Below are 16891 nucleotides of genomic sequence, written 5' to 3'. Positions count from 1 at the left end.
GTCCAAAATCTAATCCTCAGATAGCAGCACTCACAGAAAAGGTAGCTCTGCTAGAAAGTCACTTGAGATCACCAGGGGCAGTAGTGAGCTGCGAGGTTTGCAGCGGAGGGCACAAAAGTGTGGTATGTCCCGTGGTGCTCGAACAGATCCTCTATTCAAAACAGGACGGGCAGAGAAGGGCCAGTTCTGAATTCAACCTGGAGAGGGACGTGGATGCTCTGATAGAAAGTATGAGTGCCATAGAGAGAAGATTGGCACACAATGAAGCATTCTGCCAAAGACTTCAGAAGCAAGTGAGTAAGTTGGCAGAAGATGAAGCACGAGCAATCACGCTCAGGAGTGGAACACAGGTCAAAGGACCAAAATTAGTGCCTCAACGTGACGAGGGATTAGACCCAGTTACTGGTAATATCTTATCGGGTCCATCTTCTCCCCAAGTAAGTGTTTCTGATCCGGTTTCGATAACTGACACTGCTGAACCACAAACACAGGTGACATTACCTTACCCTACTTCTAGAAGAGCTAAATTAGATAAGGATTATTCAAAAATGCTTAACGTGTTTAAGAAAATAGAGATTAATCTCCCGTTCCTTGAACTTCTTGAAAATATGCCTGTGTATGGAAAGTTTTTAAAAGAATTAATCTCTAAAAAGAAAAGATTAGGAGATCATGAGACTGTAATGCTGAGCCAGGAATGTTCTGCGATGCTCACAAACCCACTACCAAAAAAATCTAAGGATCCTGGTAGTTTTAGCATACCCTGCACAACAGGCAAAGTGCATTTTAAACGTGCGTTGTGTGATCTAGGGGCAAGTATTAACTTAATGCCTTTATCTGTTTATAGGAAACTGGGGATGGGAGATCCAAAACCAACATCAGTCACCATACAGCTGGCAGACAGATCGATAAGGCGACCAGTGGGGGTGGTAGAAGACCTGTTGGTAAAGGTAGACCAGTTCATTTTTTCGGCCGACTTTGTGATAATGGACATCGAGGAGGACGATCAGGTGCCTATCCTATTAGGGAGACCTTTCCTCGCGACAGGACGGACTCTGATTGATGTCGAAGGGGGGAAATTAATTCTCCGTTTACAAAATGAGGAAGTGGAATTCAATATTCTGAAGTCTATGAAATTTCCCGTCGATGACGAATGTTGTTATTTCTTGAGCCTTACTGACTCTTTGGTTGAGAGCACTTTTCAGGAGAACGAGGTCAAGAGTCTTAACATCGAGCTGGAAGAGGAGGAACTGTCAGATGAAGACGGTGGGGATGGTAGTAAAGAAGGATGTAATTGGGCCAGGCACGATGAACTCCTAGAGAGGGAAACTAAAATAAGGCCTAAAACGTCAATCGAAGAACCACCGACACTCGATCTAAAACCTTTGCCTGCGCATTTAAAATATGTATTTTTAGCACCACCTGTACATTTACTTGTGATTATCTCTGCTAAACTTACAGGTCATGAGGAAGATCGCTTGGTGGAGGTGCTAAGGAAGCATAAGGAGGCTTTTGGATGGCAAATGTCTGACATAAAAGGGGTCAGCCCGTCACTTTGCGAACATCGGATCTATATGGAAGATAAAGTGAAGCTGACTGCTCAACCACAGAGAAGGCTTAATCCAAAAATGAAGGAGGTGGTGAAGGCTGAGGTGATTAAGTTGCTTGATGCAGGGATGATCTTTCCGATCTCTGACAGCCAGTGGGTGAGTCCCGTGCATATGGTGCCAAAGAAGGGAGGCACAACAGTGACGTTGAACGAGAAGAATGAGTTGATTCCAGTGCGGAAAACGACAGGGTGGCGAATGTGCGTGGATTTTAGGAAATTGAACGACGCCACTCGGAAGGACCATTTCCCCTTGCCGTTCATCGATCAAATGCTTGAACGCATGGCAGGTAAGTTCTTCTTCTGTTGTGTGGATGGGTATTCGGGCTACATGCAAATCTCAGTGGATCCTGATGATCAGGAGAAGACCACTTTCACATGCCCTTTTGGGACTTTTGCATATAGACGGATGCCCTTTAGGCTATGCAATGCACCTGCTACGTTTCAGAGGTGCATGACAGCTATATTTTCTGACATGATAGAAAATTTCATGGAGGTCTTTATGGACGATTTTTCTATTTTCGGGACAACCTTTGATGGCTGTTTGCATAACTTAGGTTTAATGCTGCAAAGATGTGAGGAAACTGATCTAGTCCTAAACTGGGAAAAGTGTCAGTTTATGGTCACCGAATGTATTGTTTTAGGCCATAAGGTGTCACGAAAAGGTATTGAGGTAGACCCTGCTAAAATTGAGGTCATTGAAAAATTGCCCCCTCCCTCCAATGTCAAAGCAGTCAGGAGTTTTTTAGGCCATGCTGGCTTTTATAGACGTTTCATAAAAGATTTTTCTAAAATTTCCAGGCCTATGACCCAATTGCTATTGAAGGATGCTACTTTCGTTTTCACACCCGAATGCCTGGAATCTTTCAATACCTTGAAGGATAAACTGACCAAAGCTCCCATTATGGTTAGTCCCAATTGAGATTTACCCTTCGAACTAATGTGTGATGCTAGCGACACAGCTGTAGGTAGACCTGGCCACGGGCCCGGGTACCCGCCCAGGCCCGTGTCCCTTGGGCCGGGCTTGGATAATGAAATTTACTCTTAGACCCAGCCCGGCCTAGGCCCGCCAAAGCCTGCCTATTTTTTGGGCGGGCTTGGGACATATAAAAATATCACGGGCCGGCCCAGCCCGGCCCGCCTTATTAATATTAATTAAAAAATTTATATATTTATAATTAAATATTTATTTTAAGTATAAATTTGATTTTTTATAATTGGAAATTATGTATATTTTTTTAGGTGGGCTTATATGGGTTGGGCTTGGGATTTGATTTTTAGGCCCGAGCCCAGCCCGGCCCAAGCCCGCCTAAATTAATACTGGGGTGGGCTGGGCTTGGGACGAGCACTTTTACACAAAGCCCGCCAGGCCCGGCCCGAACCCAGCCCAGCCCGGCCCATGGACAGGTCTAGCTGTAGGTGCATGCTTAGGGCAGAAGGTGGACAAAATTTGCCAACCAATTTCTTATGCTAGTAAAACCCTTAATGATGCTCAAGTAAATTACACAACCACAGAAAAGGAATTATTAGCTGTGATTTTTGCACTTGAAAATTTTCGTTCATATTTAGTGCTGTCCAAAGTCATTGTTTACACTGATCATGCTGCATTGAGGTATTTGTTTTCTAAGCAGGATGCGAAACCTAGGCTCCTTAGGTGGATCTTGTTGCTACAAGAGTTTGATCTGGAGATACGAGATAAGAAGGGAGTGGAGAATGTGGTTGCTGATCATCTCTCCAGATTGGAACAGGAGGAAAGGAATGAGGAAACGACTGCCGACATCCAAGAGAAATTCCCCGATGAATACTTGTTGTCAATACAACATGTACCTTGGTTCGCTGATTTTGCTAACTTCCTTGTAGGAAAGGTGATCCCACCAGAATTCTCCTACCAACAGCGGAGAAAATTCCTGCATGATGCGAAACAATATTTTTGGGATGACCCCTATTTGTTCAAAGTCTGTGGCGACAACATTATTCGCCGGTGCATACCTGAGGAGGAGACTGCCTCTGTCCTTGCATTCTACCACTCCAAAGAGGTAGGTGGACACCACGGGGCAGATAGGACCGCAGCTATGGTACTTCAGAGTGGGCTTTATTGGCCCACCATCTTTCGTGACGCTTTTGATTTTGTTAAAAACTGTGATAAGTGTCAACGAACTTGCAACATTTCACAAAGACATGCCATGCCCATGAAACCCATTTTAGTCTGCGAAATTTTTGATGTTTGGGGAATAGACTTCATGGGTCCTTTCCTGAAGTCATTCAACAACGAGTACATCCTTGTAGCCGTAGACTACGTCTCCAAATGGGTTGAGGCTGTAGCCTTGCCTAGTAATGATGCGCGGGCTGTCATCCGGTTCTTGCAAAAGAACATTTTCACATGGTTCGACACTCCCCGCACCATTATTAGCGATGGTGGATCTCATTTTTGCAACCAGGCTTTTAGACAGGTCCTGCATAAATACGGGGTCGCTCATAAAGTGGCAACCCCGTATCACCCTCAGACCAGTGGCCAAGTAGAAGTTTCTAATAGAGAAATCAAAGCTATTCTTGAAAAAACTGTGAATTCCTCTAGAAATAATTGGTCTCTCAAATTAGACGATGCACTATGGGCATACAGGACCACGTTTAAAACACCAATTGGCATGTCTCCATTTAGGCTAGTTTATGGTAAAGCATGTCATCTCCCTGTCGAACTCGAACATAGAGCCTACTGGGCTACACGTTTTCTAAATTTTGATGCAAGAGTTGCAGGAGAAAACCGTTTACTGCAGTTGGATGCCTTGGAAGAGTTCAGGCTTGGGGCCTATGAGAGCTCACAGATCTACAAGGAGAAAACAAAAAGATGGCACGACAAGAGAATAATCAAACGTCACTTTGAGGTAGGGGATAATGTGTTGCTGTATAACACCAGACAACGTTTATTCCCGGGTAAGTTGAAGTCAAAATGGTATGGGCCATTTGAAGTCACCCAGTTATTCTCCTCCGGAGCAGTGGAGATCACGAACGGCAACCGTCCCCCGTTTAAGGTCAATGGGCAGCGTCTTAAAATCTATGAAGATGACTTGGGCGCAGTGGAGACACTGCGTTACATGGACACCCCATAAGGGAGTTTCTCCTATCCTATATCTCTTCTTTCACTTGTGTTTTGCTTTCTAAATATGCATGTTTTGGGATTTCTATGCATAATCTAGTGTGGGGGGGAAGGAGACAAATAGGATAGGACATTTTGTACATATACCAATTGCATGCTTTCTACACTATTTGTATTTTTGTTTGGAGACTTTGTTTGTGCTTTTAGTAGTCAGAAATAAAAAGAATAAGAATCTCAGGCAGTTGATTTTTGAGGCGTCTAGCATTCCTAACATTACAGTTGAAGTTGTGCTTGAAAGTCTGAAAGTTCAGTGAAATCGATGCATGCTAAAACTTGTGAACAACATTTGAGTCCCCAAAGAGTGTTATTTAACTAAGATTGACATGGAACGTTTCGTTAGGCGAGGCTAGGATTGTTGCAAATAACACTGAAATTGTGAGCTAGAGCCTAAAGGTCGATATTTTAGACTCATTTTTAGGGACGATCGATCTCTTAGGTGTGGGATTACAGTTATTATCATTATGCTCATAGGAATTGCATCCAATACTGGTTGAATGTTGTGTTATAATTGAACTTGAAATGATTAGGCAACCTAGGATTAGCCATTTGTGAATGCAGCCCAGTCTTTGAGTAGCCCAAAATCCTCTACAAATTCCACTAGATAAACCCCTTTGAGCCTTATTTACCCATTTCCTTTGATCGACCTTGTTACAAGCCCTTAGCCTTCCTAAATACCCTTCCTTACCCGAGTTAATTGACTTAAATCCTTAGGCACACATCCTTCAAGTTTCAATGAGCTATCACTAAAAGGTTGTAATCCTAAATAGAAGAAGTAACCTATTCAAATGGACTCTTTGTCCCCTCTATCTCAAAAGAAAAGAAAAGAGAATTTATTGTTCAAAAATTGAACCGAAGAAGATGTAGAGTAAAGGACAAAAGACATTATTTAATTGCTTCCCGAACTGAAATAAAACAACCTTGAGCTTCTACCCCGCACATGGCGGAAAAAGTGCCAATCTTTGAGTTGAGTCATTAACTTTTTGCCTAAATTACCTTCTTCCTACCCCCAAACCTTAGCCTACGTTACAACCCTTTAAAGACCTCTAATCTTGTTTATTTGTGATGCGTGATTTCAACCGGATGGATGATGCAATTCCAACGTGACCATTTTGTGCAAATACACTGTAGAGCGCTTGCCAAATTCATATGACACCCAAACACTTGAGCGTAAGAGCGACCACCTGTGAGCTAGCAACCTTAGTCCTCGCCTTTCGCTTTCGCAAAGTGTTGGTTGATAAAACTAATTAATCAGTTTTGAGGAATTTATATGAGGTTCACTTTGTTTTTAATTGCAACTAGAGTAGTCTGAAACCGTATGGATTATAAAAGTACAATAGATCCTTGTCTGTGCACGGGAGCTATTCGTTGAAATTTCGCTGCTTGTGACTCTTTCTTGCTTGAGGACAAGCAAGATTCAAGTGTGGGGGGGGTTGATAGCTCCCATTTATATGGAGATTTTAGGATCGTTTTAGTTCGTTCTTGCTTCATTTCTGTTTAACCTCATATCATTCTGTTATCTTTTAGTTAAAAGGAATCATTTTCGTTATTTATGGCATTTCCTGTATTCTCAGGTGTTTTTAGGACGTTTTGAGCATTTTCGGACAGTTCAAGGACCACCAGAACAAATGCTGGAAGCAGGGACCGAAACAGAGGCATCCAGGAGGGGTTTGCGGACTTCTCAATACCTGTCTCGCCGAGACAGTGTCTGTCTCGTCGAGACAGGCCCTCGTCTCGCCGAGACACAGCCTGTCTCGCCGAGATGAGGCGGCCCGATGGTTCCCAAAGGGGACCATCACGTGGTGTCTCGACGAGACACCCATTTTCTCGCCGAGACACCCTTTCGTCTCACCGAGACACCTCTTGTCTCGATGAGATGAGACGCTGGGAAGCAATTTCCCAGTGTTTTCTCACCTTCAGGGCGCGAATTCTGGCCAAAATAAATGTCCAAAATACCCCTGACACACCTAGCACTATAAATAGAACAATATGCCTCCTTTGTGACGGTTACCTTTTTCTTTTTCTGCTTAATTGATCTCTTCCTCCTCCTTCCTTCTTCCTTTTTAGTAGATTTTAGGGTTTTCTACCATTGTAATTGCTGTTTTATTGAAGATTGGTGAGGGGAGTTCTCTCCATTGTGTAATCAGAATCAGACAAACCGGGTTTTAGATCTCTAAACTCCTAACTCTGTCTTTTACTTTTTGCTTCTTTAATTAATGATGATTCATGTTGATAATTTGTGCCTCTGTGAGTTGATTAGTTTGACCATGAACTAATCCCCATCCAACCTGGGATGGGGATGAGATTGATTGTGTAACCTAGAATGATTAGAGATTTGGGTTTATGGAAATTATTCCCAGTTGATCAGATTATGCAAGCTTAGTGCCTTAAATTTGTTAGAATTAGGAGTTATTGTTAGAATGAGATTCGATGATGATCAACTAGCCTGAAATTATGGAACGTCAAGCTCCTCGATTCTGACAAGTTTGGGATTGTTGACAGGTGGGTGCCTGACCAAGGAACCACCTATCCTGAACCAGAATAATCTGACCTCGCTAGAGACCACTAGGAGTGCGGATTTGTGGCTGTGCTACGGCTCTTGCCTTAATCACCACTGAACCTAACGCTTTGCATGACCTAGGATATGGGTTAACCAAAGTTGTGCGAATAGACCACACAAGATTGGCAGTCTTCAAGTGGGTAATTAGGTGATTACCGTCAACTATCATTAGGATATAAACCTGAATCCCAGTAAGTCATACAAGGAAGCCAATCATGGGAATCCTCATCCTGGATTGTTTCATCAATTAGACCATATCCTCCCGACCAAAAGTCTCTTTTATATTTTGTTTGCAAATTGATCTGCTTATCAACTTTTCGACATTTATTCAACATCCTGAACAATCACCCGTCTTTGCTAGAATAATCAGTTGTGGCAACTAGTCCTTGTGGTTCGATCTCGTGCTTAAGCACTGTACTACTTGTTGCGAAAGGATACACTTGTCCTGTTTATTGCTATATATTTTAGCAGCATCATACGCCTGGATCCGCTCCACTTGTACACCCCTAGGATCCGCCCTGATGGGCACTTGCGTTGCTTGTGTGGTACGTGGTGTCGGAGGATCCGCCAGGGCGTGTTTGGGAGGCGACCCTAGTTAGGATGTCCGCATCATTATCGGGGTCGCTGGAGACTTCTCGACCTAATGCATTTAAGACGAGGTCATATTGAGCAACTTTACTGTGGTGACTCCACGTGTTTTCTTTCCAGGGTGATGGTTCTTGCTTCATAAATGACACATGGGCGAGTTTATATTCGTCTGATATCAGATGTCCCCCTCGGGTTTAATTTTATCATTCTTTAGGATGAGAAATCACCGACTTCAGAAAGAGTTGTGCTTGTTAATTCCTAATATTTTGTAAAAAGGGAATTGATCTTTGATGATTTTAGGGATTTTTTTAGAAATGCAGGACATGTAAGGAGGTTATGTAGACTCTTGATGATTGATTTGCTTCTTGCTTGGCCTGTTCTTAAATGCAGTTGGTAGAATGTGTTTTTCTGTATTTTTATGCATCTTCCAAGTTGATAGCGGTTTGTACCTGCTCGCCACAAGTTGTAGTTCGTGTTCTTTGAGGGGCATGTCAGCAGTTACGCTCTCTAATCATTACTTGTTAGTAATGATGATGCCCGTCGTTTCGTCTCCTTTTGCTTTCTTATTGCTTCTTACTGAATTCTTCTTTTTAGCAATTCTGATTTAAACGTAAGTACTTTTGATCTCTCCTTTTTTTTCTAGTTTTTATATTTCTGATTATGGCTCCTAAGAAACAAAATTCTAAGAATCCTTTTGGGATTGATAAGTCTAGTAGGAAAAAGGTTGTGAACAAAGCATATGGGAAGAAGGTTTATTCGCGGGCTGAGGAGCAACTCTCTTTGTTGACTGTAGTGAAATTGAAGGTCATTTCTTGATGATCATCTTGATTTACAAAGGATGGATGTGTTATGTGTCTTCCCTCCCCTTCTTGTCGGGTGTACACCGACTGCCATGGTTTTTTGGACATTTCTACCCCATACGTTGAGTTTGGGTTTATTTCCTCTCATGAGCAGCGTGTTGGAGATTCTGAGGGAATTTTCACTTTGTTCTTCCCAAATTTCCCCCAAATTTTGGGTGAAGCTTCCGGCATTTGTGAAGATTGCCCATAGTATAGGCATTAACCTAAATGAGGCTATATTTTGCCGCCTCTAAAGGCTCAAGCTGAGGATTATAGGTGATCTTATCATTTGGGAGATGCATAGTGAGTGGACCACTTTCTTGGACAATAAAAAGGACTACTTTGAGGGCTTCAAGATGGAGTGGTTCTTGTTTCGATTCAATAAAGATGATGCAGATCGTCCTTATTCCATTGGTTTCTCATTGTACGTGGATTGGAATCCGGTTCCTGGAGATCATATTGGGTGGAGAGAAGAAAGGGAACTGACTGAAACTGAGTAGAGGGTTGTGGATCAGTACGGATGATATGTAATAACATTTCAAGAAGAGTGCAATACACTTTATGCATGTATTTTTTTTTTTTTTTTTTGCAACCAATTGGTTAATTGATTATATTTTAAATAAATTGAGTGAATTATCGAAATATTTTAAACAAGTTGAAAAGGATATCAAACACTTGAAAAATTCAGCAAACTAAACAAACTTTTTTTTTGAACAATTGAGTACAAATGATATATTAAACATTATTTTCTTTGAGCATAATATCAAACTTAGCATTCAGTCTCAAACCTTTTCTCGATATCAAAGTTTGCACTGAGTTTTTATTTAGCAACTGCGTGGGTCGCTAAGTAAAAAAAAGAAAATCCCTCTTTTTTCTAGGTTTTCTCCTCTAACGTCTCTCCTCTGTACTTTCTACTGTTCTCTTTATTTTATCCGCCGCTCCCTCTCTTCTTCCTGTTCTCTCTACCTCCGATCTATATCTTTTGGTTACTCTCACCCTTGCGGTTCCTCTCGTTTTCTTTCGGTGATTTCTCCCTTATGACGGCAGCGCTTTCAATCTGGTAATTTCCCCCTTCTGTACTCTTTTTTGCGGTTCCTATTCTTTGCTTTTAGATTTCTTCTTCTTTTCTGATGATAATTTAGGTTATCCTTAACTTCTCCTATGCATTGTCATTTTAGGGTTCCATGCTCAAAGTTCCCAAATTGAAGACACCATTTGTTCCTGTTACGTGACTCAGCCCAGCCACAGTTGAAACAGGTTAGCTTCTTCTAACTGTAATATTTTTTTTTTCAACTTCACTGTTAGCTTTGTATGTCTCTTGATTTGTTTGCCGTACACCTTGATGTAATTGTTTTATGGTTTTTGAATACATGGACTGGCTCTTTAATTTAATTTAATTGTTTGTTTGTTTGTTGGTGATGTATATAAAGGCTTCCAATCCACATTTGTGTCTTTTAAGTGCTTACCTGTTAAGAGATACCTTCTATGTACGTTGTACCTACAGCCCAAATTCATGAAATTTTTATAAATAAAATGTTAATTGTACTTCCCTTTGGTTAATTCCCCACCCAATCCTTACACATTAAACCAGAATGTTGTAAATACAGAGAGCTTTTATTCTATGCACCACTGGAATTGATTTTATATGATCCTATAGAGTGGCTTGTTAAGTGGGAAGCAAAGAAGCCTCCGCTGTCACTTCACTGAAATGAGACTCGACTAGCATGCTTATTCCTTGGCACCCAAAGAGATCCATCACTTAATTTTGAATTTAGAATTTTTTCTTGTATCACGCTTATGCTCCTGAACATAGTTCCAGTTTCACAATCTTCTGCTTCATCTTTCTCAGGTGATGCCTCTGTGCTCTTCCAGCAGCCATATTTGGTTGTATTGTATTTGTTCAACTTCATTTTCACCGGATGTTAATTCCCTCTTAAGAATCTGCATGTAGTTTATAAACAACTACGATGAGATTTGATAAAATGAATAATCAAACGTGGAACTAATTAGTTACCTTTTTGATCGGGTGAACTGTGTGTATGATCCTTTCAACATCAGAAGATTCACCGTCTTTGGAATTATGTTGGTCTTCAATTTGGTGAATTGTATGAAAAACATCAAAACCTTCTACTGTTTCTTTGGTTGGGTGACTACTTTCGGAGTCATACTTGATTTAAAATTCATTTGCAATAAAAGACGATCTTTCTAGTGTTTCTTTGTTTAAATCCATATTTGTTTCTTGGCATTCAAGGTATAATGATAGGCCTGTCTTGCAATAAAAGACAATCTTTCCAGTGTTTCTTTGTTTAAATCCATATTTGTTTCTTGGCATTCAAGGTATAGTGATACGCCTGCCTTGGCCATTTTGGGATCTGTTGGTTTTCAGTCTTCACTACTAGTACTGACTGATATTTTACTTCTTCAACTGTAATTTGAAGAACAGGATATTTAAATTTAACTTTGCCCTTTTAATTTTTCCTTCAGGATATTTTGTTACTCCATTGCAAATTTGGACTGTCAATATTATATTGTTTTTAAATTCTCACCTTTAGGTTCAAAATTCATTTGTGGAAATTAATGTGGTGCCAGCTGAGGTCTGTCTCAGTTCAGCATATTGATTAAAGTCAGAGTGCCCTTAACTTTTGTTTTTGTTTTGAAATGGACTTGGGGTTGGGGGTTTCTTCTTTTATTTTCTTTTCTTTTGTCTAGGGAATATACCATATGTAATTGTAAAATAGAAATAGCATTCAAATGATAATTACTGAAAAAAAATTATGTTCTCATGATAGCTGTTCCAAATTCCTTTGGTTTTCAGAACTGAAACTGTTTGCCACTCTGGAGGCATAGAAACTATTTGAAGAGGATACTGAAGCACAGGTTGTCAGAAATTTCTATTTTGTGCAAAGATTGCAAAATAGTCCTCAGATTTGCCAGAATTTTTTTTACATAAGATAATCAATTATCTGATTATTACACATTGTTTATGTTATAAGTGCTGTTTATGCTTTCAGTGTTGTTTATGCAATTCTGAAATTCTTTTCCCACGGAATTAGTTGAAACTTGCAGTGGAGTCCTTTCCAAGGCTTATTCATTCTTTTAATTTCTTCTTGAGATTTTAATTCCTTTTGGAATAGTTAATTAAATGGAATTTCATTGGTACATCGTAACTGACATATTGCTAATTTAGCAGTAATACTAATAACAAATTCTCTTCCTTTAACCTGTTAACAAAATTTCAATTGCTGTCAAAAAACTCAAAAATATTCATGATCTAATTCTACGGAAAGACCATTTACAAAACTATCACAGCAGAAAGCTGAAATGATCGCATGCATCCTTCCCTTCAAAATCTTGGAGCAGGATCTCACTTGAAAGATTTGCTGCTTCAGGTTTCTGGATCCTAAGAGGTCAGCTGATGATATTCGTAGGGTTTCAACTGAGATTTCAGATCATTTCTTGATCCTTCTTTTTAAATTTTTTATGTTGCCTATATATATATATATATACACATACATATAGATATATATATATATATATAAGTTGAAGGATCAAATTGACCGGTTGTCAACAACTATTTTCCTGAAATTATCAATATGCTGAATCAGATAGTTAAAAACAACTTTGACCACAAGATATTTGAATAATTAGAAATGGTTTTCTTTTTAATTTTTGAAGTGAAATTTAAAAATGTAATGGTGGGGAGATAAGCCTCGGAACATGTTCAAAACACATGGGGGAAGCTGAGTAGCACATGTCCATTGCACATATGTGCTGTGAACTTTTAATGATAATCTCTTAATGTGCGGCCTAAGAATTTAGATTAGAAGAGCTAAACTGGGCTTCATTCCAAACAACAGTAGAAAAGCATAACCTTTTATTTGCAAACAGGTACGAGTTTGTATAAAAATAAGAGGAAATTAACCACACTGCACTAAAACTAAAATATTCACTCTCCATATCACAATATTCAAATTAATAGCATAAAATCTGTAAATTTACAGTAGACATCACATGTATGAAGAGTCTCACCAACATCCCTTTAATCTCCTTGATTAGCGTAAAATATGAACTTCGATACTTGTAAACAAAATCAGATATTGTTACTTTGTATTTACTTTACAGGATGACTTCACATGGAGGTCAGGATGGGCCTGGTGATAAGCAGATATCATCTCATTGGAACAAGATGAAGAAAACCACTAGGAGGCTTTCGAGTAACGCCTTACCTTCTTACCTGCAGCCGGCTCGTTTGCAATCAACTACACAGCCAGCTCGTTTCCAATCAACTACTCAAGAGACATCGTCTTCATCTACACAGGAGCCTTCTATCCGGCACGCTTCATTGCATGGACCGATTACATTGCCTGCCGGTCCATCACGGTCTCAGTCATCGGCTCTACCTACCTCTACGTCGGGATCATGTAAGTTTTACTTTTGTGTTCTATATTTGCATTGTTGTATATATTTTATTGTAATTAGTTGACAACCCGGGTTTTTATTTTGTTGTTATTAGCTGAGGTCCCAGGATGCTCCGCTGCTGAAGGTTCTGTTGCTGCAGGAGGTTCCACTCCTTGTTATACTTCATCACCTCGACGCTTGAGATCAAGGAGAAATGTCACATCTGATGTTCCCGCTGAAGGTTCCACTCCTTCTACTACAGCACCTCGATGCTTAAGACCAAGGAGAAATGTCACGTCTGATGCTCCTAGAGACGCCAATGACAAATTCATTGTTGTGCTTTCACCTGATTACAAGTACATCAAAGAAATAATATATGATTTTTTGGGGATAATGAAATAGTTTATTAACATATGTTTATTTATGAATTGACTGTCTTAATTAATATGTGATGCAGGATTATTGATAATCACCTTGCTACGGTGATTACAACTATCTTTGAGGAATATCCACAAGCAGTAGCATACACATATAAAATGCTACCTGATGCTATTCTGCAAAAATATTGGGAGGAGTTCCAGGTATTTAAAGTAGTACGTATTGAATTATTCATTTGATGCACATTTTGAATTCTTCCATTATCTAAATATATGCAGAAAAGATGTGTATGGGACCGTAACACTTACACTGATGACATAATGAAGAAGGCATTTCTTGATAAACTCAAAAACCGGTATAAGGGGATATTAAATAGGGTGAGAAAAGCTGGAAAACGGCCTCTTTGGTGCCCCATTGATGTATGGGAGGCGTGGCTTCGGAAGTGGAACTCTCCCGAATTTAAAAGAAGAAGTGCCCTTGCAAAGAAAGCAAGGGTTGGAAAAGATGGGGTAGCAAAAGGAACCCATACCGGAGGTTCAAGTGCACATGCTAAAACTGCAAAAAAACTTGTAAGCTTATATATATCTTGTGTGCTGATTTTTAAGGCTGCCAGATAATGGTTACCTATTGGGAGGAGTTAGATTACTTTAATCTATGATATCCAATTTGACAAAAAAGTTATAATAGGTAAGTGAATGAACATAATTTGAGTATGCCTTGTTCTGGTCATTCATAAGTTAAGAGGAAAACAATTTGTCTTTGGTTAGGTTTGTGATCAAATGCATCATGTTATGAACTAGTTTCACCGGTCTGATCATATTTGGAGGTGGGATAGTAATACTTGTCAAAAACAATCCATCTACAGGTGTCTAGGCTGATTATCTTTTCCCTAATTAGATTTTGTTTTGTCAGACTTCTGATGAAATGCAGTTTTAACATATTGCATTTGCATGTATTTGATTGCTGTGTTGTGATAGAAACAGAAACAGAAAGATAGAACAAATAGAGAAATATAGGATTGAATTGATATTTACATTCTTAATCACTAGAATGGATGAACAGAAACAGAAATACAAAGATAGAATGAGCTTGAGAAAGACCTCAAGCTCCCACAGGAAATAAATTCCCTCTGTTCAAAGAACAGAGCCAAACACACTAATGGTGCTTACTAACACAAGTCTTCCTTATGCTCCCTTCTCCCTGTACACCTCCATATATACTGCTAACTAGAGCACTCTCTCTCCTAAACTAATTCTCACTAAGCCCCAAATCACATGGTCCTTAATTCCCCTATTACCCTTTATTGATATTAGCATTTTCTCTATAATGCTGCTTTCTTGTTTATGTTCTGGTTAACCATGCATGCTTCAAAAACACTTTAATAGCGAACTTGTTTATTCTATTTTACATGTCTTTTCTCAATTGTTCATTGTCTCTAACTGAAGTTTATAGATGTTCTCTCGAAGGGATATCATAAGGTTTCTAGGATATAATTATTTGATTTGGAAATCCTTTTAACAAAGACCATTGTTCTATGCCGTGGCCGCATTAATTAAAAGGTTAATTTCTTTGGGATGACTACCTCATGTATAGCAGCATTTGTTCTTTTTCGGGCCAAGCATAACGGTGTTACTTATAAGGAAACTAAGTAGATATTCTTTCAAGTTGAAGTAAGGATGTCTATATATACTAATCTATTTGTGATCACTGCTATAACTGTATAAGTAGACATTTCTTATTCTTATTCTCAGCTATATTCTTTTTTAATGTTCCTAACAAGTTTATTGCTACAGGAAAAAGAGATGGGTAAAGCCATTACTCCTGACCATCTCTTTTTGTTTACACACACGCACGATCATGATGGAATTACATTCGTTAATGATCGGTGTAAAGAGATACATGTATGTAATAATCAATTTCATTTAACATATTAGAACATGTTAATTAATTAAAATATTGATGCATAACTTTTATTTGTTACTTCAATAATAAATGTAGGCACGGTATGAGAACCTTACCCAGGGTGATCAGGCTACTGAGGCAGATGGGGAAGCCATTGATGAAGTACGTGCCTTCTATAAGGCTTCTGGAGGGGTTACTAAGGATGGGCGTATCTTTGGACTGGGTTCAGCTGCATCCCAGTACTATCGTGACAGTGACCGGTATCCTAGAAATGCAAGAGCTGCATCGGCTTCAGGCGGTCCATCTACCTCAGTTGGCGATATTGAAAATAATGAGGGTATAAGAACCACACTTCAGAACATACTGGAGCGGCTTGATGGTTTCAGTGCCGACAAAACCAGTTTTATAGAGCATCTACAGCGGTTAGAGGAACGACAACAACGGGTAGAGCGATCGCTATCTGAAGGTATACCATTGCCTGCTGATGTGAATGAGGTGAGAGTGCTTCGGGAGAGATTGATAAATTTAGAGACAAAAATAGGTTCATCTTTAAGCCAATTTCAAACTAGTATCAATCAGCTTAAGGCGAATGTAGAGGGGATAGAGAGTGCCTCTCACTCAGATTCATCTATGTCAGATTCATCTACGTCTGACTCATCTATGTCATAGATTATTATTATGACATTATCTACATTCTAGTTTATAGTTTTGAAACATTAAAACTTCATCTATGTCATAGATTATTATTTTGACATTATCTACATTTGACTTGGCTAGTTTATAGTTTTGAAACATTAGAACTTATTACTATTAGTATCTGCTTTAGACTTATTTTTTTTTGTTTATTATATATATATAGGGAAAAGTATAAAAATAAACCTTTTGGTTTAGTGGATTTGCATAGACAGTCCACGTGGTTTAAAAGTTTGCAAATAGTGGTATGTACTTTGTGAGTTTTGCAGTTAAAGGTATGTGGGTGAATTTTTCAGTCAAACAATACTTGTGGTTTAGCTAATTTGTAAAGTTAGATTTTGAATTTTGGATAAGTTGCAAAGTCAATTTTTATAATTACTTCAAATCGCGATAACAAATTTTGAGGGAATGGTTGAGTTTGTAAAATGCAAAAAGCACGTATCTTGTTTGTAAACTTTTAAACCACGTAGATTCTCTTTGCAAATCGGCTAAAACATAAAGTTTATTTTTATATTTTTTTCTTATATATATTATTAACTCTAAATATTAGTTATAAATGTATTTTTAGCTTAAATAATTTTATTATTGTGTTTAATTAATTATGGAGTTTATTGGATGGTTATTATAATAAATTTAAGGATAAATAATTTATTAGTTTCTACATTTTTTTTATCTAACACTGTTTAGTTTTCAACTTTTGTTTTATTAAACGGTTTAGTTTGTTACAGAGGATTAAACTGTTTAATATTTGAGGGATTAAACAATGTGAGAGATAAAAA

General features: G+C 38.9%; 1 protein-coding gene across 3 annotated transcripts; it reads left to right on the top strand.

Annotated features, from left to right (window-relative positions):
- Window positions 1–9546: 9546 nt before the first annotated feature.
- Window positions 9547–16232, top strand: LOC136202752 (uncharacterized). Of its 3 annotated transcripts, none has more exons than XM_065993597.1 (9): window positions 9547–9801; window positions 9920–9998; window positions 12054–12148; window positions 12864–13162; window positions 13255–13495; window positions 13597–13720; window positions 13796–14086; window positions 15311–15418; window positions 15516–16232. In XM_065993597.1, the coding sequence occupies exons 4-9, from the start codon at window positions 12865–12867 to the stop codon at window positions 16086–16088; spliced, it is 1635 nt and encodes a 544-aa protein (XP_065849669.1). In that variant the 5' UTR covers window positions 9547–9801; window positions 9920–9998; window positions 12054–12148; window position 12864; the 3' UTR covers window positions 16089–16232. The 3 variants fall into 3 exon arrangements, with proteins under 3 accessions (XP_065849669.1, XP_065849668.1, XP_065849667.1); XM_065993596.1 differs by lacking the exon at window positions 12054–12148 and adding an exon at window positions 11557–11618; XM_065993595.1 differs by lacking the exon at window positions 12054–12148 and having other exon boundaries at window positions 9548–9801.
- Window positions 16233–16891: the final 659 nt, after the last annotated feature.

Source organism: Euphorbia lathyris, chromosome 8 (assembly GCF_963576675.1).
Source record: "Euphorbia lathyris chromosome 8, ddEupLath1.1, whole genome shotgun sequence".
Taxonomy (NCBI): Eukaryota; Viridiplantae; Streptophyta; class Magnoliopsida; order Malpighiales; family Euphorbiaceae; genus Euphorbia; species Euphorbia lathyris.
The sequence above is the reverse complement of the archived record's forward strand: the minus strand, read 5'-3'. Positions and strand labels throughout refer to the sequence as shown.